This window comes from Artibeus jamaicensis, unplaced genomic scaffold, assembly GCF_021234435.1.
Source record: "Artibeus jamaicensis isolate MK-2021 breed Jamaican fruit bat unplaced genomic scaffold, CSHL_Jam_final contig_3126, whole genome shotgun sequence".
Taxonomy (NCBI): Eukaryota; Metazoa; Chordata; class Mammalia; order Chiroptera; family Phyllostomidae; genus Artibeus; species Artibeus jamaicensis.
In genome coordinates this window covers 20,155,428-20,183,008 of record NW_026521723.1, presented here as the reverse complement: position 1 = coordinate 20,183,008, position 27,581 = coordinate 20,155,428, and the positions used below count along the sequence as shown (strand labels likewise).

General features: G+C 38.9%; 1 protein-coding gene across 1 annotated transcript in view; it reads right to left on the bottom strand.

Moving 5' to 3' along the window:
* Positions 1-27,581, bottom strand: part of SEC22A (SEC22 homolog A, vesicle trafficking protein) — a 71,454-nt gene that overhangs the window by 7,547 nt on the left and 36,326 nt on the right. The window contains exons 5-6 of the mRNA XM_037132318.2: positions 23,028-23,143; positions 5,220-5,285 (exon numbers count right to left, since the gene is read on the bottom strand). Coding sequence (XP_036988213.2) covers positions 5,220-5,285; positions 23,028-23,143 — 182 coding nt within the window. The remainder of the gene's footprint in view (positions 1-5,219; positions 5,286-23,027; positions 23,144-27,581) is intronic.

Below are 27,581 nucleotides of genomic sequence, written 5' to 3'. Positions count from 1 at the left end.
GAAGTGAGAAACACAATTGTAGCTGAAAACCTCAATACTCCTCTTTTGACAATTGATAGAACAACTGGACAGAAAATCAGCAAGGCTACAGGGAAAAAAAACCTCATCATCAACCACCAGGATCTAATTGACATTTACAGAACATTCACTCAACTGCGGTAGAATACATGTTCTGTTCAAGTGTCCCTGGAACACACACCAAAATAGACTGTACTCTGGGCCATAGAACAAACCTCAACGAATTTAAAAGAACTGAAATCACAGAGAGTGTTTTTCTAACCACAACAGAATCAAAGTAGAAATCAACAATGGAAAGAAAACTGGAAAATCTCAAAACATTTGGAAACTAAACAACACGACTCTAAATAATCCATAGGTCAAAAAAGAGCTAAGAGAAAAATTAATAAAAAAATAACTGAGCCCTGACTGGTGTGGCTCAGTGGGTTGGGCACAGACCTGCAAACCAAAAGGTCACCAGTTCAGTTCCCAGTCAGGACACAGGCCTGGGTTGTGGGCCAGATCACTAGTTGAGGGCGTGTGAGAGGCGACCAATCAATGTTTCCCACACCGATGTTTCTCTCCCTCACTTTCTCCCTCCCTTCCCATCTCTCTAAAAATAAATAAATACAATTTTTGAAAAAATAAATTGAATTAAATGAAAATGAATATACAACATATCCAAATTTATGGGACACAGCTTATGAAGTGCTAAGAGGGAGACTTAGAACACTAAATGTATATATTACAAAAGAGGGAATTCTCCAGTCATCTAAGTTCCCATCTCAGGACCTAGAAAAAGAAAAGCCAAATAAACCCAAAGCAAGTAAGAGAAAGGAAATAATAAAGAGCAGAAATCACTAAAATTGAGAACAGGATAAAAACTATAAAACAAAAAATAGGTTCTTGGAAAAGATTAATAAAATGAACAAGTAAGACTGACAAAAAGAGAAGATACAAACTACCAATATGTGGAATGAGACAGAGCATCTATCAGTACAGATCCTACAGCACCAAAAGGACAAAAAGGGGACTCTGACCAACTCTGCACACAAATGTGATAACAGATGAAATGGACCACTACCTCATAAAACACATACATACCACAATTCACCCATTATGAAACACACAATTTGAGTAGCTCTATCACTATTAAGAAAATGGAATTCAATACATAGTATATAGCAACAATAAGTACACCACGTGAGACCGGCAGAGAGACAGACACATAGATTCACAGGACAGAATGCTGAGCCCCCAAACAGACTCACACAAATACGCCCAACTGATGTTTGACAAACATGCAAAAGCAATTCAGTGGAGAACAAACAGCCTTTTCAACAAATGGTGCTAGAGCAAGTGGCCATCTACCTACAGGCAAAAAGAAAACCACCCCAAACTCAGTCCCACCCAAGTCTCACATCTGATACAAACCTTCATTCAAAATGGATCATGAACTTAAATGTAAAATATAAAACTATAATACTTTTAGGGGAAAAAAACACAGGAGATAATCTTCAGGATCTGGAGGCAGGCAGAGTTTTTTTAGAACTGACAAGACAACATGATCCATATATGGAAAACTAACATAATGAATTCTATCAAAATTAAAACTTCTGCTCTGCAAAAGATTCAGTTAAGAGGATGAAAAGATAAGCTACAGACTAGGAGAAGTTATCTGCAAACCACATATCTGGCAAATGGCAAATGTCTAGAATGCATAAAGAATTCTCAGACGTGACAGTAAAAACAAACAATCCAACTAGAAAATAGGCAAACAACACAAACAGACGTTTCACCACGAGAATACTCAGATGACAAAATAAGCACACAAATGCTGTTGGACCTCATTAGTCATTAGATTAAGTGCAAATGAAAACAACGATGAGGTATCCCCACATACCTATCATAATGGCCACAATAAAAAACAGTGAAAACACCGAATTCTGAAGAGGATGGGGAGAAACTGGATCACTCGCACATGCTGGTGGGAATGGAAAATGGTATGCCACCCTGGAAAAGAGTCTGTCTGTCTCCCGATAGAACTAAGTGTGCAACCACCATCTGACCAGCAACTGCTGTGTTTATCTCAGAGAAATGAAGACTTATGTTCACACAAAAAAATGTATGTACATGAGTGTTGATAGCAGATGAAAGATGGTTTGACTTTGGGTGATGGGCACACAGATGTTGTATCACAGAAATGTACACTGAAACCTATATGATACTATTAACCAATGTCACCCCAATACATTTAATAAAGAAAAAAATGTTTATAGCAGCTTTATTTATAATAGCCAAAAACTGGAAAGAATTCAGATGTCCTTCAATGGATGAATGAATAACTGTGATACATACATACTATGCAACTCTATCAGCAATGACTAGGAACAAGCCATTAACACATGCACCAACCCGGACAAATCTCCAGAGAATTATGCTGAGTAAAAAAGTGCCAGTCACAAGAGGTTACATACTGCATGGTTCCATTTACTTAAAATGAATTTATAGAAATGGAGAACACAGTAGGGGTCTCCAGAGAGAACAAGGGGCAGAGGGAAGTGGGTGTGACTATAAAGGACGACAGGAGGGGTCCTTGTGACAGCGATGTTCCATATCTTGACTGCATCAACATCAACATCCTAACTGTGATAAAAAGTTTAAAAGGAAAACTTCACATATGCATATTTGTTGGCAACTTACTTTATAAACAGTTAAAAATACGCAATATATGCACACACATACAAAGTGTTGCAAAATGTTTATAATAGGTGACCCTAGGTATACTAGTCTTTTAATTTTTCTGTAAATGTGCAAGTTTTCAAAATAAAATGATGAGGGGAAAGGAATAGTCTCTAGTTTCTAGTTCCTTTGGTTTCCTACTTAAAATGATATGTAGCAAGATTACTCCTACCTTTCTGAGCTCCGTGCTTCCACGAGGACCTACGGCCTAGAGAAAAAGGCAACACCCACGTGGCAGTGGCCTCTGAGCTCCGATCTAAAGAGGACTAAACACATCCCGACAACTGGAAGTACAGTGTGTTATATGGTAACACACAACCACTTAAGTTTTACTGTGAAAAGCCAGTATATTTTGCAAACATATAGCTTCAGGCGTGTCAATATGAAGAAAACTGGTTTTTTTTTTTTTACTTTCATTTTTAAAGCATGAATATGTTTACTTTTCTCAAGTAAAAGAGCACCTAAGTGACACTGCTCCTCCGTGGGGCAACTCTTAGAACCACTTTCCCCTGTTCTGGGGGATGTGACAGGGGTGTGCCTACCTACAGGCAACAGCACGGTGCTGGGGTCACACAGACCTGGGATCAAGTCACTGACTGGCTACAAGAACCTGTAGGCCTCGGTGAAAAATGATGATAACAAGATGAGTGTGGGACTTTGTGAGAATAAAGTGGTACAAGAAATGTGAAGGGCTTAGCATACATAAAGTAGAGCTCAACACATTTTGCTATTACTGTTAGCATTTAAAATTATTTTATTAAGGTAAAACAGTCAAAAGCATATTTTTAAAAAATAATTATGAAATTATTTTAAAGTTAATATTTATCTCACAATATTTTAGAATCATTAGGTTGTAACACTATAAAAATTATACAAATACAGAAATTATGTTTAGAGACAGCAAGGGGAATGAACACAATATTTAAAATCAGAAGCCCTGGCTGCTGTGGCGCAGCATGCTGAGTGCCGGCCTTCGAACCAAAGGGTCTCCGGTTCGATTCCCAGTCAGGGCACATGCCTGGGTTGCAGGCCAGGTCCCCAGTAGATGGCATGTGAGAGGCAACTACACATTGATGTTTCTCATCCTCTTTTTCTCCTTCCCTTCCCTCTTTTTAAAAATACATAAATAAAATCTTCAAAAATAAAAAAATAACATCAGAAGACTCAGTTAAATCCTGACTCCGCCACTTACTGGCTGTGTGACCTCTAGATAGTAACGAAGCTGCCTCAGATTTCTCATTTCCAACAGTGAGATAACAGTCCTTGTGTGGCAGGGTTGTAGAGATAAAGGTTTAGAAAATCTACACAAGAATACTTCTTAAAATTAAAGCACTGTGACATTGCAAAATACAGATTTTCACATTTCCTGCAGGAAATGTCATTCATTATAATTAAACATGTCCAATTTAATACAAAAATATTTTCTAAAGATAAATGATTAAGAAAAATCAGGGGATTGTAAAAAAAAGTGGCATCACTGGGACTAAAATTTTTAATGGATCTTTACATAAAAGTCAAATATTTATATCCAAAATATTTCACTAAAGACTTCTACTGAATTTTAGGTGGCATTATATTTGTATATAAATATACAAATATATTTGTATATTATATTATATTATATTATATTATATTATATTATATTATATTATATTATATTATATTATATTATATTTGTATAATGCCACCTAAAAGAACATCTAATGTTCTTTGTATGCAAACCAGAGAAATGTGTTATGTGTAAAGGTTTTATCAAAAGGCCTTGTTTGCTCTCACATGTTTTAGCGAAGACATTTTGGGATCTGGGTAACGCATGGTTATCCCACCCCTCCCCACAAACCTGGGCCTCATCTCTTCTTGGAAATATGAACACCCATCTCCCTATCGCTGGGTACAAAACCGCCTCCCTCCTTACATCTTGTATCTATTCTTCAAGTCCCAGCAGTCTCCCTTCTCGGTGTCCTTCCCCTCACACACACCCCTAACTGCCATCACCTCTCATCACCTTTTGCCTGAAGTCATGGAATCACCTCCCAACTCATTCCCTTGCTTCCAATCTCCCTGCTCTGACAATCCATCCTATCATCACTACCAAAATCCAGCCTTTGCTGTCCCCTGTTCAAAGACTTTCCTAAAAGTACAAAATCCTCATCCTGGAGTGTAAGCAGAGTCAGAGTCTGGATGCTGAATGATCAACCAGTCACCACAAAATTTAGCAGTAATCTTTATTGCTATAGGCAAAAGGCATGGACCACTGAAGTCCAGCACTGAACAGGGTTAACGTTAAGTTCACTGGGATCTATGTCCACTCAGAACGGAGAGGTAGGTCACAAAGCTAGCAGAGGTTCAAACTAAAAGGAAGGCAAAAAAACCCTTACACATCATTTTTACTTATTTAAAGTATACAAGCAATTATTAGAATTGATACTGGAAACATACAATAGTGGGAAAGTATTTCTTAAAACTAGGATAGAACTTACCTGGTAAAGGCAGGCTGCTGTTCCAAGGAAAAATGCAATGATGTAATTAAAATCCTCACCATCACTCTGCAAAAACAAAATAAAAAAATTACTGTTCTTCTGGTGGGAGCCCATTTTCAAAAACAATCCTTTGGGATAGGATATGAAGATGTTTATGCACAAATGGCCAAAATTTCCACAAAGTGGTGTATAAAAATTCTCAAGAGTCCTAAGAGGAAACCACAAAACATCGTAAGGTCCAAGAAGCATGAGGCAGAGAAAAACCATCAGTGTTCCTCCGAGTTTTGGCCTACAGCTCAACTTCATTTTACCTAAGAGAAGTGGACAATCAACAGGAAAAGTTTCTGTATGAAGGTCTCTCCTCTCTCCTGAGAAAACCAGATAAAAATGTACAACACCCCAGTGCCCCATAAAGTTAGTCTTGCTCACTGGGGTCATTACTGAACCCAAATAAATATTGACACACTTTACTACTTAGGAAGCACATCACTGAACTGTCCGATACAGTAATTTCGCAAGATTAAAAAAAAAAAAAGAATCATGTAAAGCTACTGCCCACTAGAGTGTGCTAAATCCCAATGAGAAAAATCAGTCACGCTTGCTGTGCCAGAAAAACAGCCACTCAGAGGAAAAATAGGGATGTATCATGCACATTCCTTCTAAAAGAAAACTAACAGAAACATATAACAGCCCAGTTTTTTTGTTCCTTTCTGATTCCTCTTAAATGTCTATAGTTATTACTTCTTTCAGTGTTTTCATGAAGTAGAATGCAAAGCCTAGGCAGAAACATAAATCTGCCCCTTACTTCTGAAAAAATACCTTTAATACAGTGAACATTTCCACAAGATGTGAAATTGTCCTTCATGACCATGTCTTCACGAAATAATATAAGGAGAAAATTCCTTTTCCGTTTGCTGTTGGGCACCAGAACAGACTGTAAGGCAGAGAGCGCGTGGCTTATCCTAGAGAGATGATCTTAAAACAGGAGCCATCAGTCCGTCTGGGATGTTGAGGGACTGTTCAACCCCAGACGCAGGGAAGGCCACCACCAAACCTCCACTTCAATAATTCTAAGCTTTAAATACAGGGTGGGGCAAAGGTAGGTTTATAGTTGTGAGTACATGAAAGTCCATTCTTGTGTTATTTATTAATTATTGTATTATTTTACCTGTGAGCAACTGTAAACCTACTTTTGCCTCACCCTGCAAGTTCTGCCTGATTATTTTTCTTAATCCTTTACTTTTTCAATGACCTTTTAGCCAATTATAAAAATTTATCTTCATTGTAGAGAATTTTGAAAACAGATTGTTACAAAGAAGAAATTCATACAGTCCATAATACCTCAACTCTGGGAGAATTACTGCTAACCATTTTACGTTATTTCTTTCTGATATTTTCTATAAAAATATGCCCATTTAAAAAAAACAGAATAATACTTTTATATACTGCTTTTTAGTCACATTACATCATAAACATATAAACACTCTCAAGATATTATTCCTTGACCACATGATTTGTAATGTTTATATAACCTTTCATTATGGGGATACACTACTATAATTTAATTATTGTCCTACAGTTGGTTATTATTTTCCCCCTAAATTGGCAATATCACTTTATAACTCTTAATTGCCTTTGGAACACATAAGACCATGTTTCTGGAGTCAGTCGAATTTGGGTTCAAGTCTTTACTTAGTAGCTATATGATCTCTAGGCTATTTAACTTAAATTTCCTTTTTAGAAAAATAAAAGTTGTAGAGATTAAATGAAATAACATTTGAAAACACACAGAACAGTAATTGGCACACAGAAAGTACTCAAAAAACATTCACTGCCCTGGCTGGTGTGGCTCAGTGGATTGACTGAGTGCCTGTCTGTGAGCCAAAAGGTCGCTGGTTTGATTCCCAGTCAGGGCACATTCCTGGGTTGCCAGCCAGGTCCCCAGTTGGGGGTGTGCGAGAGGCAATGGACGGATGTATTTCTCACACATTGATGTTTCTCTCCTTTCCTTCTCCTCTATAAAAAAATAAATAAATAAAATCTTTAAAAAAATCACTGAGTTCATTTCTCCCTAAGGTTACTCTCGACATCATTCATTGGATAATTAGATTACCTTCTACATTGTTTAAGCCTCTAGTGTACTAGCCTTATCTTCTCAATCAGACCTTAACCCTTCTTCAAGGCAGAAAATAAATCTTTACTATTTGCATGAAACTGTGTAGACAGTAGGAATTCAACAAATGCTTGCTAGATTGAGTTGACCTTTGAAAATGCTTTATTTCTACTTGGTAAAGAGAAGATTGTCTACAGATTGTCAACAAATATTCATTAAGCCCCAATGAGCTAGTACTGTGTTACTAGACCTAGGATAGAAAACGAGTCCTTATCAACTCAAGAAACTCTCTAATCAAGATGGAAGATACATAAACCAACAATTCCCACCCTACCTGTCACACTACCTACAACCTTACTTTCAAGCAATTCGCAGAAAGAAAGAAAGAAAGAAAGAAAAGAAAAGAAACAAAACAAAACAAAGGAAGAAACAAAGAAAAAAAAGAAAGGTTGGTATCCAAGTGACTGCTACTTGTATTTTTTTTTAACCTCCCATAACTTTGAATTTTTCCAAATAAAATGTGTGATGGGGGAGAAGGAAATACAAATGAAAAAATGCTATGCAGCCATTTAAAAAAAAGTAATAGATCTCTACATACTGATGTGAAATGATCTCTTATGTATTGTTAGGTGGAAAAAGATTCAAATTAGTATGAAGAGTATACTGCCACTTACGTAAAAAATAATTTTAAATTAATAATTATATAAATATATATGTAGTGGCATATGAACATAATCTCTCTAGGTAACATCACTCACTGACTCTGAGGAGAAGTGGGAAGAGAATTATGTAATGTAAAGAAAAGTGACAGGCCCTTATCACTTCTGGTCAAGATGGCAGCGTAGGCAGACATAGCTTGCCCCATTGTACAACCACTTCAAAATTAAAACTAAAATATAGAACAACCATCACTCAGAACCCTCAGAAATCAGGTTGAATGAAAGTCTGACAACTACAGTATTAAAGAGACCACACCCGTCCAGACTGGGAGGAGGGGCAGAGAACTGGAACAGGCAGTTCTCACATCCGAGTGTGGTAAATAAAAATTCAGGAAGGGGAGCAAGGCGCCCCAGCCCCATACCAGGCCCCCCAGCCCAGGGCTCCAGTGCCAGGAATATAAGTCCCCACAACTTCTGGCTGCAAAAACCAGCAGGGATTGAATCCTGAAAGAAACTTCTCAAGCCCCAAGCAGTTCCTCTTAAAAAACCCACACAGGGACTCACCTACTCAGACTTATTCTGAGCTCTAGCACCAGGAAAGCACCTCGAAAGGGAGGAATTGAGGTATTTAGCATCAAGGCGAGCAGAGGCTATCAACTCTTTCCTGAACCCTTCCCCCAGAGAGCTGGCAAACTGGTGTCAAATCTGAGACTCCATTGGTCTGGCTACCTATTAAACATACCTTGGATTTTCCTAGAGACTCCGTCCCACCCAATTTGTAGGCTCACCCAACCTGCTTTTCTATACGAACGACTGGTCTCAGCTCAAGCTGCCACTTCCCAACTTCCTAAATCCTATCAAACAAGGAACACCTGTCCTCAGTTAGCCCCAGGCATGGCACTACCAGCAGCCAGCCTGGACAGACAGCTTGGCCTCACCTGGGAATCTCCAAGCTCAGCACAAGTAGCAAACCCGCTAAGATTGCTTTGTAGCTCAGGCAGGGTGGACCTGGGCAGAACACATGATGGGACTGACCTTGGCCTGCACCACCCAGGAAACCCCAGAGTCTGTGCACCCACTGGACAGCCAGAGATCACGTTGGACCACCACCGCCCTACCCTGCCCCTGCACAGCTGATCCTCCATAGAGGGTGGAGGTTGGTGGCAAGTGGTCACAGCCAATCCTTGCAGCTCACTGGTCTGGGCAAATCCCTCCCACTGACCTGCCAACAGCAACCAAGGTTCAACTATAAGAGGAGGGTGTAGTCAGCCCACATGAAAGGTGCACCTCAAGTACACAGCTTGGGTGATAAGAAAGGGTGTGCCACTGGACCCTACAGGGAACCTACTGCATTAGGCCACATCACCAAGACATGCACAACTGAAGCAGCTCTACCTACTACATAGAAACAAACACAGGGAGGCTGCCAAAAGGAGCAAAGAAACATGGCCCAAATGAAAGAACAACTCAAAACTCCAGAAAAAGAGCTAAACAAAATGGAGATAAGCAATCTATCAGATGCAGAGTTCAAAACACTGGTTATAAGGATGCTCAAGGAACTTAGTGAGGACCTCAACAGCATAAAAATCATAGAGCCGCGGAGGGGCCAGTGGGAAAAGGAACCCTGTGTTTCTTCTCTCTCCCTCCCTTCCCCTCTAAAGATAAATAAATAAAATCTTAAAAAAAAAATACAGAAATGAAGGTACACTAATTGAAAGAAAGAACAATATACTGGGAAACAACAGTAGAGTGTATGAAGCCAAGAATCAAATCAATGATTTTTAACATAAGGAAACAAAAACAACCAGTCAGAACAATGAGAAGAAAGAATCCAAAAAATGAGGACAGTGTAAGCAGGCTCTGGGACGATGTCAAGAGTTCCAGCATCATAGAGGTACCAGAAGGAGGACAGAAAGAGCAAGAAACTGGAAATCTATTTAACAAAATAATGAAAGAAAACTTCCCTAATTTGGCGAAGGAAATAGACATGAAAGTCCAGGAAGCAGAGAGAGTCCCAAACAAGGTGGACACAGAGGCCCACTCTAAGGCACATCATTTAAAAAATGCCAAAGGTTAAAGATACAGAGAGAATCTTAAAAGCAGCAAGAGAAAAGCAGTTAGGTACCTACAAAGGAGTACCCATTAGACCATCAGCTGATTTCCCAAAAGAACTTTGCAGGCTAGAAGGGATTGGCAAGAAATATTCAAAGTCATGAAAAGCAGGGACCTTACAGTCAAGGTTGCTCTACTCAGCAAAGCTATCATTTAGAATGAACGACAGATAAAGAGCTTCCCAGACAAGAAAAAAACTAAAGGAGTTCATCATCACCAAACCTTTCTTACATTAAATGTTAGAAGGACTTATTTAAGAAAAAGAAGATCTAAACGGCAAAAATGACAAATTTATCAACAATTGAATCTGAAAAACAAACTAAGCAAACAAGAGGAACAGACACAGAATCATGAATAGAGGAAGCATTCTGGTGTTGCCAGATGGGAAGTGGTGTGGGGGAATGGCAGAAGAGGTGCGTGGATTAAGAAGTACCAATAGGCCCTGGCTGGTGTAGCTCAGTGGATTGAGTGTGGGCCTGCGAACCAGAGTATTGCAGTTTGATTCCCAGGGCACATGCCTGGGTTGCAGGCCAGTTCCTGGCAGGGGACACACAAGAGGCAACCATACATTGATATTTCTCTCCTTCCCTTCCCCTCTAAAGATAAATAAATAAAATCTAAAAAAAAAAAAGACATACCAATAGGTGGTTACAGAATAGCCATGGGGATGTAAAGTACAGTATAGGAAATAGAGTTGCCAAAGAACTTACACACATGAACCATGCAAATGAACAACGGTAGGGGGATGGCCTAAGGGAGTGGGAGGTGCTGGGTAGAGGCAGGGCAAAGGCAAAAAAAGTCTAGATAACTGTAATAGTATAATCAATAAAATATAATTAAAAAAAACCCAGAATAGGAAACAACTGTTTCATGGAAATGAAGGGATGAAAGATCATCAGGAAAAATAATATAACACATCAAATGATTAACAGTGATTTAACTTTTAAGTTTTCTAAAATAAATACTGTTTTTGAAATTAAACAAGTAATTTCCTAAAGGAAGAACGGCACAGCATGTAAGATGAGGCAGAGAGGGCACAAGGACGAAGCCTCAAGGACGGCTGCAGGAAAGGCCAGTCAGTAGGACACTGGTGTGCTTAGTGGAGGGTGTTCGAAAGAACTGCGAGGGTAGACAAGAGGTCACAGAAGACTAAGAGAAGAGAGGTAAGGGAGTGGGGACCACAAACAATCTACTCTTTCAAAACATGAGAAGTGAACATACATGAAGAGGTTTTGTTTGTTTAAGACTGGCAGGCTATCACGTGTTTATGAACTGAGAGAGAAGAGCTGGTACAGAGCAAGCAGATGAAACACAGGTGAGGAACTAGCCCAAGGTTGGAAGGAGGGTGGAGCAGAGATGCAGAGAGGGGACAGAAGCAGGGGTGACACAGAGGAATGACGGCCAGGGTGGGGTGGGGCAGTGGTAGGGAGTTCAGATAAAAATGTTTTTAAAATGTCGCATTCACCTTTGGGGGATGGTAGGGTTCAAAAACACAGCTTTGAAAACTAATAAAGTAAAAAAAATTCACCTTCATTTTAAGGTGAAAATGAAGAGGTAAAGAGAGGCTTCACATAATAGCCACACAATGTTTTAGGATGATACTATTAAAACATAGGTAATAATTAGAAAACATTCACTTTTTAATCTTAAGTGAAAAAACACAAAATTATATAATAATATGATTTGTATATATGTGTATTACATTATATTTGTGTGTGTGTATTTGTATATATAATACACAGAAAATTTGGGCATGATTTTACTCTCTTTTTATACATTTTCCCTAATTCTTTAACAATGAACTTAGAAACAGGAAAAATACTTTTATTTCTTTTGAAAGCAAGTAAGCACTGCATCTTAGCATAGAAATTATACCATGAAATAAATCAAAAACTTCCTTTGAGCTTTCATGGATATAGAATTTCTTTAACAAATCTGTGGAAAAAACAGAACTCAAGGAATAAAAACAAGCTCATTACTTCTGCTTGGTTTTAGCCATTAGAAACAATTTTAGAATTAGAGAGTCTAAGGTTTGTTCTGAAATGGTTGAAACTATGCAGTCTAAACCTTCATCATGCAGAGTAGAAAAATGACATCCAAGAAGGAAGGGGACCCATTCAAAATTAAGGGTTGTCACTGGCAGATGGAACCCAGGTATCCCGACTTTCGGCCTAGCATTTCTACTGCTATTTCAGAACATTTAATTTTTTGCTAATGTACCACATCCGAATTACTTCTAGATTAGCATGAGCCTAATTAATATCATTGTTTCAAGGCTGATCCTTAAAGGAATACAGGTAATATAAACCCAATGTGATTAAGCTCTTCATGCACTTATGATGTGCCAATTCACAAGAAACTTATTAACATCTCTAAACTCAGAACAAAGTTAGTAAATGAGTGAAAATAATCTAATTTACACATTACTGTGAACATCAAATAAAATTTACCAACTAAAAAGAAAATGTACTCATCAAAACCTCCCCAGTCTGAACTTAGATACCAAAGAAAAAACTTCAGTGCTATGTATTTTGATAAATCCCTTGTTATCACCCGAAGTGGTAGTTATTAATCTAGAAGAAACAAACTTGTGCTGAATTTCCAAACAACATTAACAATATATAGTAATGTTAATTCATGTGAGTTCTCAAATTTAAATGTGCCTCAGGCACCTAGTTACATACTAGGAGATAAATGTGGCAATCACTTTTAGCATTTGAAAGAGTATTTAGAATTCATGGCCTTAAAGAAGTAAACTTTAGTATTGATATACTGCTCACACTTAGAAAATATACTACGTATTTTCAGCCAGATGTAAATCCTTTGCTCTTAAATCAGGTTTTAAAGAAATGTTGAGGCCACTTAATCTGAGCACTGCCTTTCTGCCTCGTCCATCACCACCAAGATCTGTGGAACTCCACTACAGATAACTTCAAAATACACAGAGAATGAAGTCCCACGTCCCGGAATTTGCACTCAAGTCTACAGAGCAGACCACTTCAAAAAGGTCTCCTTTTACTGACTAAAAATTATCTACCATGACTCCAGAGATCATTCCTAACACAAAACACAATGAAACAGAGGGAAAGTTAAGAGTATGTCTTCAGTTCAATGGCTTTAGTGAGAATAAAAAGGTCCTTTACCCCATATAAGTAACGAACAATGATAACATACAGACTCTAATGAGGGAAAGAAAAAGGTGAGAGGCCCCAGGTCCCCAATTGTGTATGTGTTTTCTTCCAGGTTAATTCAGGCTATACAGGATGTACTTGTTGAAATTAATCTAGTGTGTACCCCAATCCTACAATGCTTAATACTCTTAAGTTTATCACAGTGCCCTCTGCTTGCTGACATTTTCATGTTCTCCTTTTGTCTGTCTCTTGTCCCTTTCATCTTTCAGGACACAGGTCCTTAGAAGGCAGGTATTTCCAACACTACCTTGTACCCCCTTCATTATTCTCATAACAAGACGAGTAAACATATTTCCAAGCACCAGTTACTTACCAAAACATCTACCTAATGATAGATGTGCAATCCTCAACAAATGGAGCCATGAGAATTTCTACTTTTGGTCCAGTGAATTTCCAAAAGTAATAATTCCCATAAAGGCGACAGATCAGAATTTGTTGGAAAATCCTCTAAAATACCACATGGGAGACAAACCGCCTGTGGACGACACTCTCCGCAACCCTGCACTCTGCTGTTTCCTCACTCCTCTCTCTGATCCTCACTGTTTTAGGAACCTCAGCTACTGATGAGTGTATGCGGGATGTATCAGGTGAACTGTGACAGGACAAAGATTTAAAAACAGTGCTCACTACTGGTTAAGATGGCTGCATAGGAAAACACAGCTCACCTCCTTGCACAATCACACTGAATTACAACAAAACTACAGAACAACCATCACTCAGAACTGTCAGAAACTGAGTTGAAAGAAAATCTGACAACTACAGAATTAAAGAAATCACATCCACCCAGACTGGTAGGGATGGAGATGTGGAATGGGCTAGTCCAACATCCATATGTGGTGGATACAAATTCAGGAGGGATTATCTCAGGAGTGAGGAGTCCCAGCCCCACTCCAGTCCCCCAGCCCAGGATTCCAGTGCCGGGAAGATAAGTCCCCACCACTTCTGGCTGCAAAAACCAGCAGGGATTCAATCAGTGGAAAAAACTGGAGTCCTAGGCAGTTCCCCTTAAAGAACCCTTACATGGTCTCACCTACTCAGACTCACTCCCTTTGAGCTCCAGCACTGGGGTAGCAGTTTGAAAGTCCCAGTGGCACACAGGGAGGAACTGAAGTGCCTGATGTCAAGGTGAGAGCTGGGGAGCAGGCCGCTGTACCTGTTCTGAACTCTCCCCCAAAAGAACCACAGAGCAGCTTCTGAGACTTTATCAATCTGGCTAATATTGTTTGCCCCACCCTGAAGATCCCCTGACAGTCTGTCCCACACAACCTACCTGCTCACCCAAGCTGTTAACAGTAATTTTTCCATATGAATGGCTGATCTTGGCTCATGCTTCACAACTTCCTAAATCCTACCAAACGAGCAACAGCTGGCTTTAGTGAACTCCCAGTCGTGTACCTCTTCCTAAGTGGCCTGAGACCCAGCAAGCAGCAGCCAGCCTAGATATACAGCTTGGCCTCACCTGGGAATCTCCAAGCTCAGCACAAGTAGCAAACCCGCTAAGATTGCTTTGTAGCTCAGGCAGGGTGCCCTGGGCAGAACACATGATGGGGCTGACCTTGGCCTGCACCACCCAGGAAACCCCAGAGCCCATGAACCCACTGGACAGCTACAGATCACGTTGGACCACCACCACCCTACTCTGCCCCTTCACAGTTGACCCTCCACAGAGGGTGGAGGTTGGTGGCAAGCGGTCACGGTTAATCCTTGCAGCTGACTGGCCTGGGCAAACCCCTCCCACTGACCTGCCAACAGCAACCAAGGTTCAACTATAAGAGGAGGGTGTTGTCAGCCCACATGAAAGGTGCACCTCAAGTACCCAACTTGGGTGATAAGAAAGGCTTTGCCCTGGCTGGTGTAGCTCAGTGGATTGAGCACGGGCCTGTGAACCAGAGGATCGCGGTTAAATTCCCAGTCAGGGCACATGCCTGGGTTGCATGCCAGTTCCCTGCAGGCCAGTTCCCAGCAGGGATGCATGCATAAAAGGCAACCATACACTGATGTTTCTCTCCCTCTCTCCTTCTCTTCCCCTCTAAAAATAAATAAATAAATTCTTAAAAAAAAAGAAAGAAAGAAAGGCTCTGCCACTGGACCCTACAGGGAACCTACTGCATTAGGCCACATCACCAAGACATGCACAACTGAAGCAACTCTACCTAATACATAGAAACAGACACAGGGAGGCTGCCAAAAGGAGACAGAAACATGGCCCAAATGAAAGAACAACTCAAAACTCCAGAAAAAGAGCTAAACAAAATGGAGATAAGCAATCTATCAGATGCAGAGTTCAAAACACTGGTTATAAGGATGCTCAAGGAACTTAGTGAGGACCTCAACAGCATAAAAATCATCCAGTCAGAAATGAAGGTACACTAATTGAAAGAAAGAACAATATACTGGGAAACAACAGTAGAGTGTATGAAGCCAAGAATCAAATCAATGATTTTTAACATAAGGAAACAAAAACAACCAGTCAGAATGAGATGAAAGGATGAGAAGAAAGAATCCAAAAAATGAGGACAGTGTAAGCAGGCTCTGGGACGACGTCAAGAGTTCCAGCATCATAGAGGTGCCAGGAGGAGGACAGAAAGAGCAAGAAATTGGAAATCTATTTGAAAAAATAATGAAAAAAATTCTCTAATTTGGTGAAGGAAATAGACACGAAAGTCCAGAAAGTAGAGTCCCAAACAAGGTGGATGCAAAGAGACCTACTCCAAGACACATCATTTTTTTTAAAGGTTTTATTTATTTTTAGAGAGAAGGGAAGGGAGAGACAAAGAGAGGGAGACAAACATTAGTGTGTGGTTGCCTCTCATGTGTCCCCCACTGGGGACCTGGCCTGCAACCCAGGCATATGCCCCGACTAGGAATCAAACCAGTGACCCTTTGCTTCACAGGTCCCTGCTCAACCCACTGAGCTACACCAGCCAGGGCAAGACACATCATTTAAAAAAATGCCAAAGGTTAAAGATAGAGAGAGAATCTTAAAAGCAGCAAGAGAAAAGCAGTTAGGTACCTACAAAGGAGTTCCCATAAGACCATCAGCTGATTTCCCAAAAGAAACTTTGCAGGCTATAAGGGATTGGCAAGAAATATTCAAAATCATGAAAAGCAGGGACTTAACAGTCAAGGTTGCTCTACTCAGCAAAGCTGTCACTTAGAATGGAAGGGCAGATAAAGAGCTTCCCAGACAAGAAAAAACTAAAGAAGTTCATCATCAGCAAACCTTTCTTACATGAAATGTTAAAAGGACTTATTCAAGCAAAAGACAATTGGCCCTGGCTGGTATGGCTCAGTGGATTAAGCACTGGCCTATGAACCAAAAGGTCACCGGTCTGATTCCCAGTCAGGGCACGTGCCTGGGTTGCAGGCCAGGTTTCCCAGTTGGGGCAAGCGAGAGGCAACTGATCAATGCATCTCTGTCTCTGTCTCTCTGTCTCTCTCTCACACACACACATACATATTGATGTTTCTTTTCATTCCTTCCGTCCTCTCTAAAAAGTAAATAAAATGTTTTAAAATAAAAAGAAGATCAAAACTAGGAACAATAAAATGGCAATAAATACACACTTATCAACAATTAAATCTAAAAAACAAATTAAGCAAACAAGAACAGAGACAGAATCATGGATACGAAGAGGGTTTTGATGGTTGCCAGATGGGAGGGGGGTCGGAGGTATGGGTGAACAGGCGAGAGTATTAAGAAGTACAAATAGGTGGTTACAGAATAGCCATGGGGATGTAAAGTACAGTGTAGGAAATAGAGTAGACAAAGAACTTACATGCGTGAGGCATGGACATGAACATGGTGTGGGGATGGCCTGAGGGAGTGGGGGGTGCTGGTGGTTGAGGGCAAAGGGGGAAAAATTGGAACTGTAATAGCATAATCAATAACATATAATTAAAGGAAAACGATGCTAAGGGAACAACACAACCAGGTGTCCCGAGTTTGCAGATGGCTAGCCATTCCACATGGACCAATTTACAGTTTCTTGGCTCACAAGAGAGAAGCACTGTTGCAGCAAATTTACTGTAGGACAACAGTGAAAAGGAAAGAATTCCATATCAAATATCAAAAAGACACGTCTTCAAAGTTAAAGCATCCAGATTGTCCCCAAATTATAAATGATTTACTAATAAAAAAGACCCCTCCCCTGCCCATAATTTACCTCATGCTCCCTTCACCCTCACCACCACAATGGTAAGCACCTGTTTAACACAAACCTTGAAGCTTCTAGGAAACTGTGGACTCTAAGATAGAGTCAGGAAGAAGGTACAAAAATAGAAAAACTACTCAGGATCTACTTACCCCTCACGAAAATATTTACCTTTACTCTGCCTGAAATCTTCATTACTTGAAAATCTACCTGTTAAGTTGGTTTGACAAAAGTTGTCTTTTTCCTGCTTACATAGCAGGTGATAATAAATATTCATTTTTATTATTTAAAATCTGAATAGGTAATATGTTCATATGGTTCAAAAATGAAAATAACATAAGAATTTATATCATGAAGATTCTCATTCCCGTTCTGCTTACCATCTGTCCAGTTCCCATCACATGTATTAGTTTCTTATTTTTCTAGAGCTTCTTTATGCAAATTAATGTAAATTAAAATAAATTGTTATTTTTCCAGTCCACCTTTGGTGGGAGTAGTTGGGAACTGGTAGGTACAAGGTCAGAGGACCTGGTCCCTCTTCTCTCACTGGCTTTCTCAGTATGACTACTGTTTTCCGAGGGCACATGATTGCACATGTGACCTTGAAACATGAATCAGATTCTTGAACCTACGTTCCCTTCTGACTGGGGTTCTGAGTCCCTACCTGACCTGTGTGAATGGGAAGGCTCAGCACCTCCATGAAAAGAGAAAGCCTGACCCACTGTTTCACAGGAGCTGGCCAGAGGCAACAGACTATACATACTGCACCTGCTAAAAGCAAAGGCACGCCTGAGGAAAAATCAAATCCTGGAGAATCTTTCCCATTTCTGGTCTTTGTTTTAATGCCGGTATGTGCTCTGTGAGTGTGTGTTTAATTAGTACATTTTTATCTTTGGTGCAGTTTTAGGTTTACAGAAACGTAAGCAGTAGAGTGCTTATATACCTGATTTCCCCCTTGCTCGGGTTCCTGTTATTAACATCTTGCACAAATATGGTGTTTGATCTGCATTGTACATTCTTAGATTTTGAGAACTGTATAACAACCACCACCAGTACATAATGTACAGAATAGTTTCACTGCCTAAAAATCCCATGTTCCAACTAGTCATCCTTCCTCCCTCCTTCCAAAGCCCTGGCAACCACTCATGTTTTTACTCACTGTCCCTATAGTTTTATGTTTTCCAGAATGTCATATAGCTGGAATGCACAGCATGTAGTTTCGAGACTGGCTTTTTTCATTAAGCAATATAAATTCAAGGTTCAGCCATGTCTTTTTTTATGGCTCGATTTATTTTCATTACTGAATAATATTCCATTGTACAGATCATCAGTTTGTTTATCCATTCACCTTGAGATTTCATAGATGCTTCCAGTTTTCTGAAATTATGAATAAAGCTGAGATATACACTCATGTGCAGGTTTTTGTGTAGATATGTTTTCTATTCATTTGGGTGAATACACTGAGGAGCATGATTTCTGGATTGCATGGTAAGGCTATGTTTAGCTTTGTGAGCAACAGGCCAACTGTCTCCTGAAGTGACTGTACCATTTTGCATTCCCATCAGCAATGCATGAAGAGGTCCGATTGTTCTATATGCTCATCAGCACTTGGTATTGTCAAGGTTTTTGTTTTCTGTTTTTATTTTTGCCATTTTAATAGATGTTTAGTGATGTCTTAATATTTTAATTAGCAATTCCTTAATGACCTATGATGTATCTTTTCCTGTCCTTTTATGAAATGCCTGTTTAGCTCTTGGAATGCCAAATTCTTTTTTAATTGAGTTGTTTGTTTTCTTGAGTTTTAAGAGCTCTTTGTATGTTCTGGATACAAGACCTTTGTCAGATAGGTGGCTTATCTTTTCAGTTTCTTAATGTCCTTCACAGAGCAGAATTTTTTCAATTAAGCCTAAGTAACCAGTTTTTCTTTCATAAATCATGCTTTTGTGTTGTATCTAAAAATTCATCACCAACTCAAGGTTGCATAAGTTTTTCCTATTATCTTTTATAATTTTTACAGTTTCACGTTTTACACTTAGGTCAGTAATCCATTTTGAGTTAAACACTTTTTATGAAAGTTTAAGATTTGTGTGTAGATTCATGTTTTTGCATGTGGATGCTCAGCTGTTCCAGCACCATTTGTTGGAAAGAACATCCTTTCTCCACTGAATTGCTTTGCTTCTTTGTCAAGCACAGTTGACCATATTTGTGAGAGTATATTTCTGGGCTCTGTACTCTATTCCATCGATCTATCTGTCTATTGTTTTTCCATTACCACACAGTCTTCATTATTATAGCTTAATAGTAAGTCTTTAAGTTGGGTAGTATGTCTTTTCTTTTTTTTCAGTATTGCATTGGCTAGCCTGGGTCTTCTGCCTCTCCAGTAAATTCTGGAATCACTTTGTCAATACCCACAAAATAACTGTTGGGACTTTGGTTAGAATTGTGTTGAGTCTATAGATCAACTTGGGAAGAACTAACATCTTGACAATATTGATTCTTCCTATCCACAAACACAGAATATCTCTCCATTTATTTAGAGCTTCCTTGATTTCTTTTATTAAGAGTTTTATAGTTTAGATATTGAATATATTTTGTTAGATTTATTCTTAAGTGCCTCAATTTTGGGAGTGCCAATATAAATGATATTATTTGAATATCAAATTTCAATCATTCCTTGCTGATATATAGGGAAGCAATTGACTTTTATACATTAACTTTGGATCCTGTGACCTTACTAATCACTTAGGAGTTCCAGGAATTGATCCTTTGGGATTTTCTGTGTAGACAATCGTATCAGCTGTGAATAGAGACAGTTGGTATTTCTTCCTTCCCAATATTTATACCTTCTGCTCTCTTGTCTAATTGCATTAACTAGGTCTTCCAGTACAATGCTGAATAGAAATGGTGACAGTTGACATCCTTGTGCCCAAACTTAGGGAGAAAGCATCTAGCTTCTCATCAAATATGATGTTAGCTCAGGATTTCTGTAGATTTTTTTTATCAAGTAGAGGAAGTTCCCCTTTATTCCTAGTTTCCTGTGAATTCATAAGGGTGTTTGATTTTGTCAAATGCCTTTTCTGCATCTACTGATGTGATCATATGATTTTTCTTTAGCCTACTACACTGATTTTCAAGTGTTGAAGCAGTCTTGTATACTAGAATAAATCCCACTTGGTTATGGTGTATAATTCTTTTTATACACCACTGAATTTAATTTGCTAATATTTTGTTGGGGATTTTTACATTAATGTTCATAAGATATTGGTCTGTGATGTCTTTTTAAAATGTAAATAGTATTAAGAAATTTCAGAGCTACTAGTCAGATACAGGTGGTAATTAGTTGAATCAGATTACAGGCATGCCTTGGAGATACTTATTGTGGGTTCTATTCTAGAACAGTGCAACAAAGTATCACAATAAAACCATTTGTAATTTTTTTGCTGATAGAGGGTCTTGCCTTCAGTTTGTAAATAAATCTGTGAAGTGCAATAAAGCAAGGTATGCCTGTACTGTTCTTCTGAAACCCCCAAAAAACAGCTGTAATGAGTCAAATACATTACCAATCGAGGGAGAACATGAAACTCTTAAGAATCAAGGCATGCATTAGTCAGGTGTAGCAGCTCAAAAGCTATGAGAAGCTGTAGTTTATACCACTTCCCTTAGTCTTCAAGTTGTAAATCAGAAGAAGAAAAGCAGCAGCCCAGGGAGAAGAGAAATAAGATAGCTGAGTGCCTAAAAGAAATTATTTCCTTTAACATGTTTTGTGATATGTGACAGCACTGTCTGGTTTTTAACTTAAAAGTAATATGGTCTAAGCCTCAGGTTTCACAGCTTATGCACTCTCTTCTGAGTCAGGGAAGGTAAGGGTTTGTGGCTTTTCTGAAAGCTTTCTTCAACCCTTATTTATTAATCTGCTAATTTCAAACAACCAGAGAATTTTTTTAACCAGAACATTTTAACCTTAAAGTACCACCTTCACAATTTTTGCCAACTCTAAATACTAATTACACCATTATTTATGTAATAAATTTCATAAATTCGACTTATTAAAATTTATTCATTTTAAAAGGAAGGTTTTATTGCTCTATCATTAATAGGAACTAGTATCTTACCAAACGGATTCTACATATTAATATACATTAAATATCCTAATTCTTAAAATTAAAAACGTTTACCCCTCTATGATCTATAGCAGCAATTTTCAACTGGTATGCTACAAGAATTTTTAAAACACGCAATATCTATTTAGTGGAGCACTGACCTCTTTTCTCTTAGACTGTCAAATGTAAAAATGACAACAGCCAACACAAGGATAGCCATCCATTGTGAATGAATCAAAATTATACCTATGTTTTTCTCAGATCAGCAAAAACACATTTTTTGGATATGCTACAGAATTTCTAGTAATTAGTTTATGTGTGCCACGAAATGAAAAGGGTTAAAAATCACTGATCTACAGTCATCCATTGTGTAACTAGTGGTGAATGTGTCCCATGTTTCAAGAGACACTCATCAAATCCACCCCTCCTCCTCTAGTTGATGAGCAATGAAACCGAGGACCGAAAGCAAGGTGAGCCATTCAAAGTCACAGAGTTAATCAGTCGCTGAGCTGGAGCCAACTCTTTCTCTTGCACAAACACTACTATTCTTTCCACTACATCAAGTTTGCTTTTGAAGCAAAAGAGTATCTTATTTACTAGCTTTTTCAGCCCACAGTCTCCAAATTGCCTTTGTTTCTCTTTTGGCAGGTTGACTAACTGGCTCCAAAGTGAACTCCTGCTGGAGTACAGCTGACCTGGCTAGGGGACAAGGGCAAGAACTCCAGGAAACAGTATCCAGCAGTCCTGTGCCTAAAATGAGAAAGGAGCTTTAACCTGAAGGCCCAGGACGGTTGGGAGAGAAATTGGGAAGCAACAGATGCTCCCCTCCATCCCCCACTCAAGGGACAGCGCAGCTCCCTGGACCCTGCGAGGTCCTCTGCTGTGGGCTCACAGAGCTGAGAACATTCAGAGGGCACTCAGGATGGTACTCTCTGAGTGACTCCCAAGCTAACAGCAATTTAAAACAGAATACAAAGCATGTGGAGTGGGATTTTGGAATTTAATGCTGACTCTCCCAAAGAGAGATCTGATTTACAGTGTGGAAGTGTCAGAAGTTTTCAGAGAAAGCGAGTTAACAAGGGAAAGGAAAGCTGTACGCTCTGAAATGGGCTACACTTCTGCGCTCTGTATATCTGGCACTTGGCTTTATTTGTGGGCTTCCATGCCTCCCAAATTCAACTCTAAGCTCGGAGACTGCAGGGCCTACGTCACACATATCTTAATGTCCCCAGAGTACCCATAAATAGTGCCTCTTGTGAAATAGACAGTAAATATGTGTTAATTGAGACAGTCAACTAGAAATCAGTGGGATTTTTTCTTTAAGTTTTTTTAGAGGAAGGGGAGACTAAGGCATGTATGAAGAATACCAAATCTGGGCATACATTATAGGCTGTACTAATAATCAAACCAAATCAATTCTGTGTAACAAGCAGATTCAACAGACACTAGTCACCTGAAATTACAAAAATAGTACAGTACCTGCAGGAGACTTTCTATGGCATGAAAGCCTCGGATTAAATTCAGAGCCCCACATAAGAGACTGAGGATAAATGCCACAATCCCTGACAGAGTTGCTGGTTCCAGTCGCTGGTGAGCTGGAAAATAAAAGAAATGGTTAGAAATGATCGCCATTATCTGATGTCAATACCTAAACTTAGATAAAATGAAATTCATTGCTCAATTTAAATAGTCAAATATAAATTAATCTTCAAAAAATTATCTAGTGATATATCTTAGTAATTAACTATTTTTTTAAATGCAAAATGTCTAACAACATGCCAGCTTCATCCCCAAACTCAGGTTATATTAGCTAATTTTTCTCTACATTTTTAATGAAGACATCAAACTTGCATTTGGGAAATATACTGCTAAGGAGTGCTCCCATCAGCCAGTAAATCATGTAGAAAAAGCCTTACTCCCTAAATACATCAACCATTTGCAAGTAGTTGCAAAGATCTGCAAAGGTGACTTTGATTCCAAATTCATTGCATAATTCCTACTTTTCCTGAAAATGCTTACGAAACATTTTAAAGGACAAACATAGGTTGCTTTTAAGCAAAGCTCTCCCTTTTTTGGGTTCCAGGCCTATAAATACCAGAAGATATATATGAAAGCTCATATATACAGCTGATCCTTGAACAACACAGATTTAAACTGTGTGGATCCACTTACACCTGGATTTTTTTTCAATAAATACATACAGCACTTCAAATAAATGTTCTCTTCCTTATGATTTTCTCAATAACATCTTTCTCTAGCTTAATGTAAGAATACATAATATATGTAACATAAAAAAATCAACTGTTTATTATTCAACTGTTTATGTTATCAGTGAGGTTTTCAGTCAACGGTGGGCTATTAGTAGTTAAGTTTTGGGGGAGTCAAAAGTTATACACAGATTTTTGCCTGCAAAAAAATCTACAGAGGTCGGCAGCCTGTGCTGTCCAAGGGTCAGCTGCAATCACCAACCTGAACTCCACAATAGAATGGAGTCTTACAGCTGTGAAGCACCTAGTCTCTGAAGACCGTCTGAAGATACAAATTATAGGACACTGGTTGAAGAAGTGACCAGTTTATCCTTATAAGCACATTTCCATATCGCCCAGGGCTTCAATACTGTGAGACATTTAGTTATATAATAGCTTCCCTTCATCACTGTCTTGCACTTAACACAATTAACAATAGAGTCTAAATGAAAACACAAAACTAAATGCATAATCATATAGACCTCAAAAAGGAGGAGACAGATGGAAAGAGAAGACAACAGAACTACATTTTGATCATTTTATTTAAATCACTGAAGTGGAAAAGCTCTAACAATGAAGTTAATGAGGTGGAACATTGATATAAGGAAGGGATCAAATCTTTGCAACTTACATGCAGCCATTTCAGCAGAAAAGCTTCCCTAAATAGTTCATAAAAACACAAAACCCACACATCACAAAAAGTATATATTCCTCAAGTTCAGCAGAGAATGCTAATATGGGGTAACATTTTTTGAAATTTCTTCTGTACCTAACCTTACTGCATGGTGTCCCAATCAATTTTCTTGAGATTCTAATATGAAAACAAAAAATTAAATGCCTTTGTAAAGTGCTGATATCAAATTTTATATCAGTAAAGAAAAATATCTCACAATTTAAAGGTCTATCCAACTGGTCTACTAATCAGTCATGTTTCCCAATCCTCTTCCATCCTTCCCCACAGTCCCCCTTCAGTAATAAGGAAGAACTGGCCTTTAATAAAAAAAGAAATCCTCAATATGCCCAGCATAAAGCATATTTTTTTTAAAATATTTTCTTTATTTATTTTTCGAGAGAGGGGAAGGAAGGAGAAAGAGTGGGAGAGAAATATCAATGTGTGGTTGCCTCTCATGCGTCCCTTGCCGGGAACTGGCCTGCAACCCAGGCATGTGCCCTGACTGGGAATCGAACCGAGATACTCTGGTTCGCAGGCCCGTGCTCAATCCACTGAGCTACGCCAGCCAGGGCCATAAAGCATATTTTATGCTTTATTTTATGCTTGACTCTATTCATTTGTCAAGCATAAAACTACCTGACAAATGAATAGAGTGCATAATTACACTTCTGCAGTATACAAAACGAGTTTACCTGAATCCCCAAATAATAGTCTGCATTATAACTAAAAACAAACCTTAGCGTTTTATGGTCAAGTAAGGTATGGCCATTCTTCAATGGAAAAATATTACCATTCTAATGTGTTGATAAATATCTATTTAAGAAATAAATAATATGTCTATATAAATTAAATATTTATTGTTTCTAACCCATGCCTCTTGGCCTTGGAGCACTCTCTATATAATCATAGTATACTATTTATGAATCAATTATTTCAAAATGACCAAAAATATTTTAAAGGCATGAAGGCAAATGGCAAACCTCCTTGGACAAGGACAAGGTGTACATTACGCTGAGGGACAGGCTGGAGCTGTGCCAAAGCCTGCAGTGGAGACTCCCTCTCAGCCCACCCCCTCCCAGCTTGTGGGAGTGGTCTCCAGAGAACACCATCTGCACACAAAATGAAGGTGACAGTCCTTAAGACAACTTCTCAGTTACAACAAACTCAATGAAATACTTAATCACATTTTTAATGTATCATATTTTAGGTGCTATTTTCCCCAGTAAAATGGATTTCAGATCCATTGTTATTCACAAATGCTTACTTCCCAGTTCAACCTGGTACCATGATAGTCACCATTAGGAACAGAGTGGCTCTGGAGCAATAACAAATGAGAGACAACGTGGAAAAAGTATCTGCTGAAACCAAAGCACTGTCACTGGGTCAGTTTTTGCTAATATTGTGTTCTGATACAGGGCCTTTATTTCAGTGTCATTTTTGTGACAAATTTTTTTTCTCGAAAAGTACCAATGATTAATGTAGAATTTACAGAAGTTCCTAAAGAAGTAAGAGTAAACCCCTTGGAACCAAAGGGCTACTGATTATAGTGAATTAATATACTGGGCCCAGCAAAAAAAATACCCCTTTTTTATTACAAAATCTTTTATTACAAAATCATAAGCATGTATGATAGATACATGTATGATGATATTGTTATTTCTGTAACAATATGTTATGTTACATTTTACAGCCATAACAATGTCACATTCGAGCACACCATATGACATTTTAGGTGAAATGTTCAAATTAAAACTTTAAATTATTACATCCATTTTATTACCCTATCAACCACACTCAAGCAGGTGTCACTTCTGCTGACACTTATTTCTTCAACAAATACTTTTTAGCACAATTCTATGTAAGATGCTGTGCTTTAGAAAGTATGAAAAATGAATTGCACAATCTGCCCCCAAAGCACTTCTCATCTTTGAAGGGAAGTGGAGAGACAGAAAAGCATATGAAAGTAATAAGTATTCTAAACAAAAAGAGTTAAGAAATTCTGAAGAGGAAAGATAACTAGGGGGAAAGCAGTGATACCGTGGTAGAGAACTAGTAAAGAACTTTGAAGACGAATAAAATTTAGACAAGTATGAATGAGAAAAACTGCATTCCATGAAGAGAAAGAGAACACAAACATGGAGATGGAAATGAGAGAAGCAAATATTAATAGCAGCTACTACTACTATTACTGCCTCTACTGCTCCTGCTAGCAGTGGCTCTTCTGAATATGTCAGGCACTGGGTAAGGCACCAAGTGCTTTCTATATACCATCTCGTTTCATCCTTCCAAAAACCCAATGAAGACCTCTAGCCAAGATGGAGGTGTAAGTAGATATATACTTTGTGTCCTCGCACAACCGAAGAAAGTGAACAAATTTAAGAACAAAAAAGAACCAGAACTGTCAAAAAATTGAACTATATGGAAGTTCAACAACCAAGGAGTTAAAGAAGAAACAATCATCCAGACCAGTAGGAGAAGCAGAGAGGGGCAGCTGGGGTGCAGAGGATGCTCGGCAAGGCAGTGGCTGGAGGACCAGCTGGACAAGGTGACCCCTGGCAGTCCCACGTTTATCCCTGAGGATAAACTGGGAGGAACAAGTAGGGAGCTAGACAGACTGTGAAACCCAGGGTTCCAGCATGGGGGAAATAAAGCAACAAAACCTCTGAGTGAAAAAACCTGTGGGGATTTCGGTGGTGGAAGAAATTCCCAGCCTCACAGAAGAGTTCATTGGAGAGACCCACAGGGTCCTAGAATGTACACAAAGCCACACACACCTGGGAATCACCACCAGAAGGGCCCAATTTGCTTGTGAGTAGTGGGGGAAATGACTGAAAACAGGGCGAGAGCCAAGCAAGCAGCATTGTTCCCTCTCAGACCCCTGCCCCAAAAACAGCACCACAATGCAGCAAGGAGGGTTGCCCCACCCTGGTGAATATCGAAGGCCCCATTCTTTACCATGTAATAGCTGCATTGAGACAAAGAAATAAGGCCCAAATGAAAGAACAGATCAGAACTCCAGAAAAAGAATGAAGTGACAAGAAGATAGACAACCTGTCAGATGTAGAGTTCAAAACACTGGTAATCAGGATGCTCACAGAAATTATTTAGTTTGGT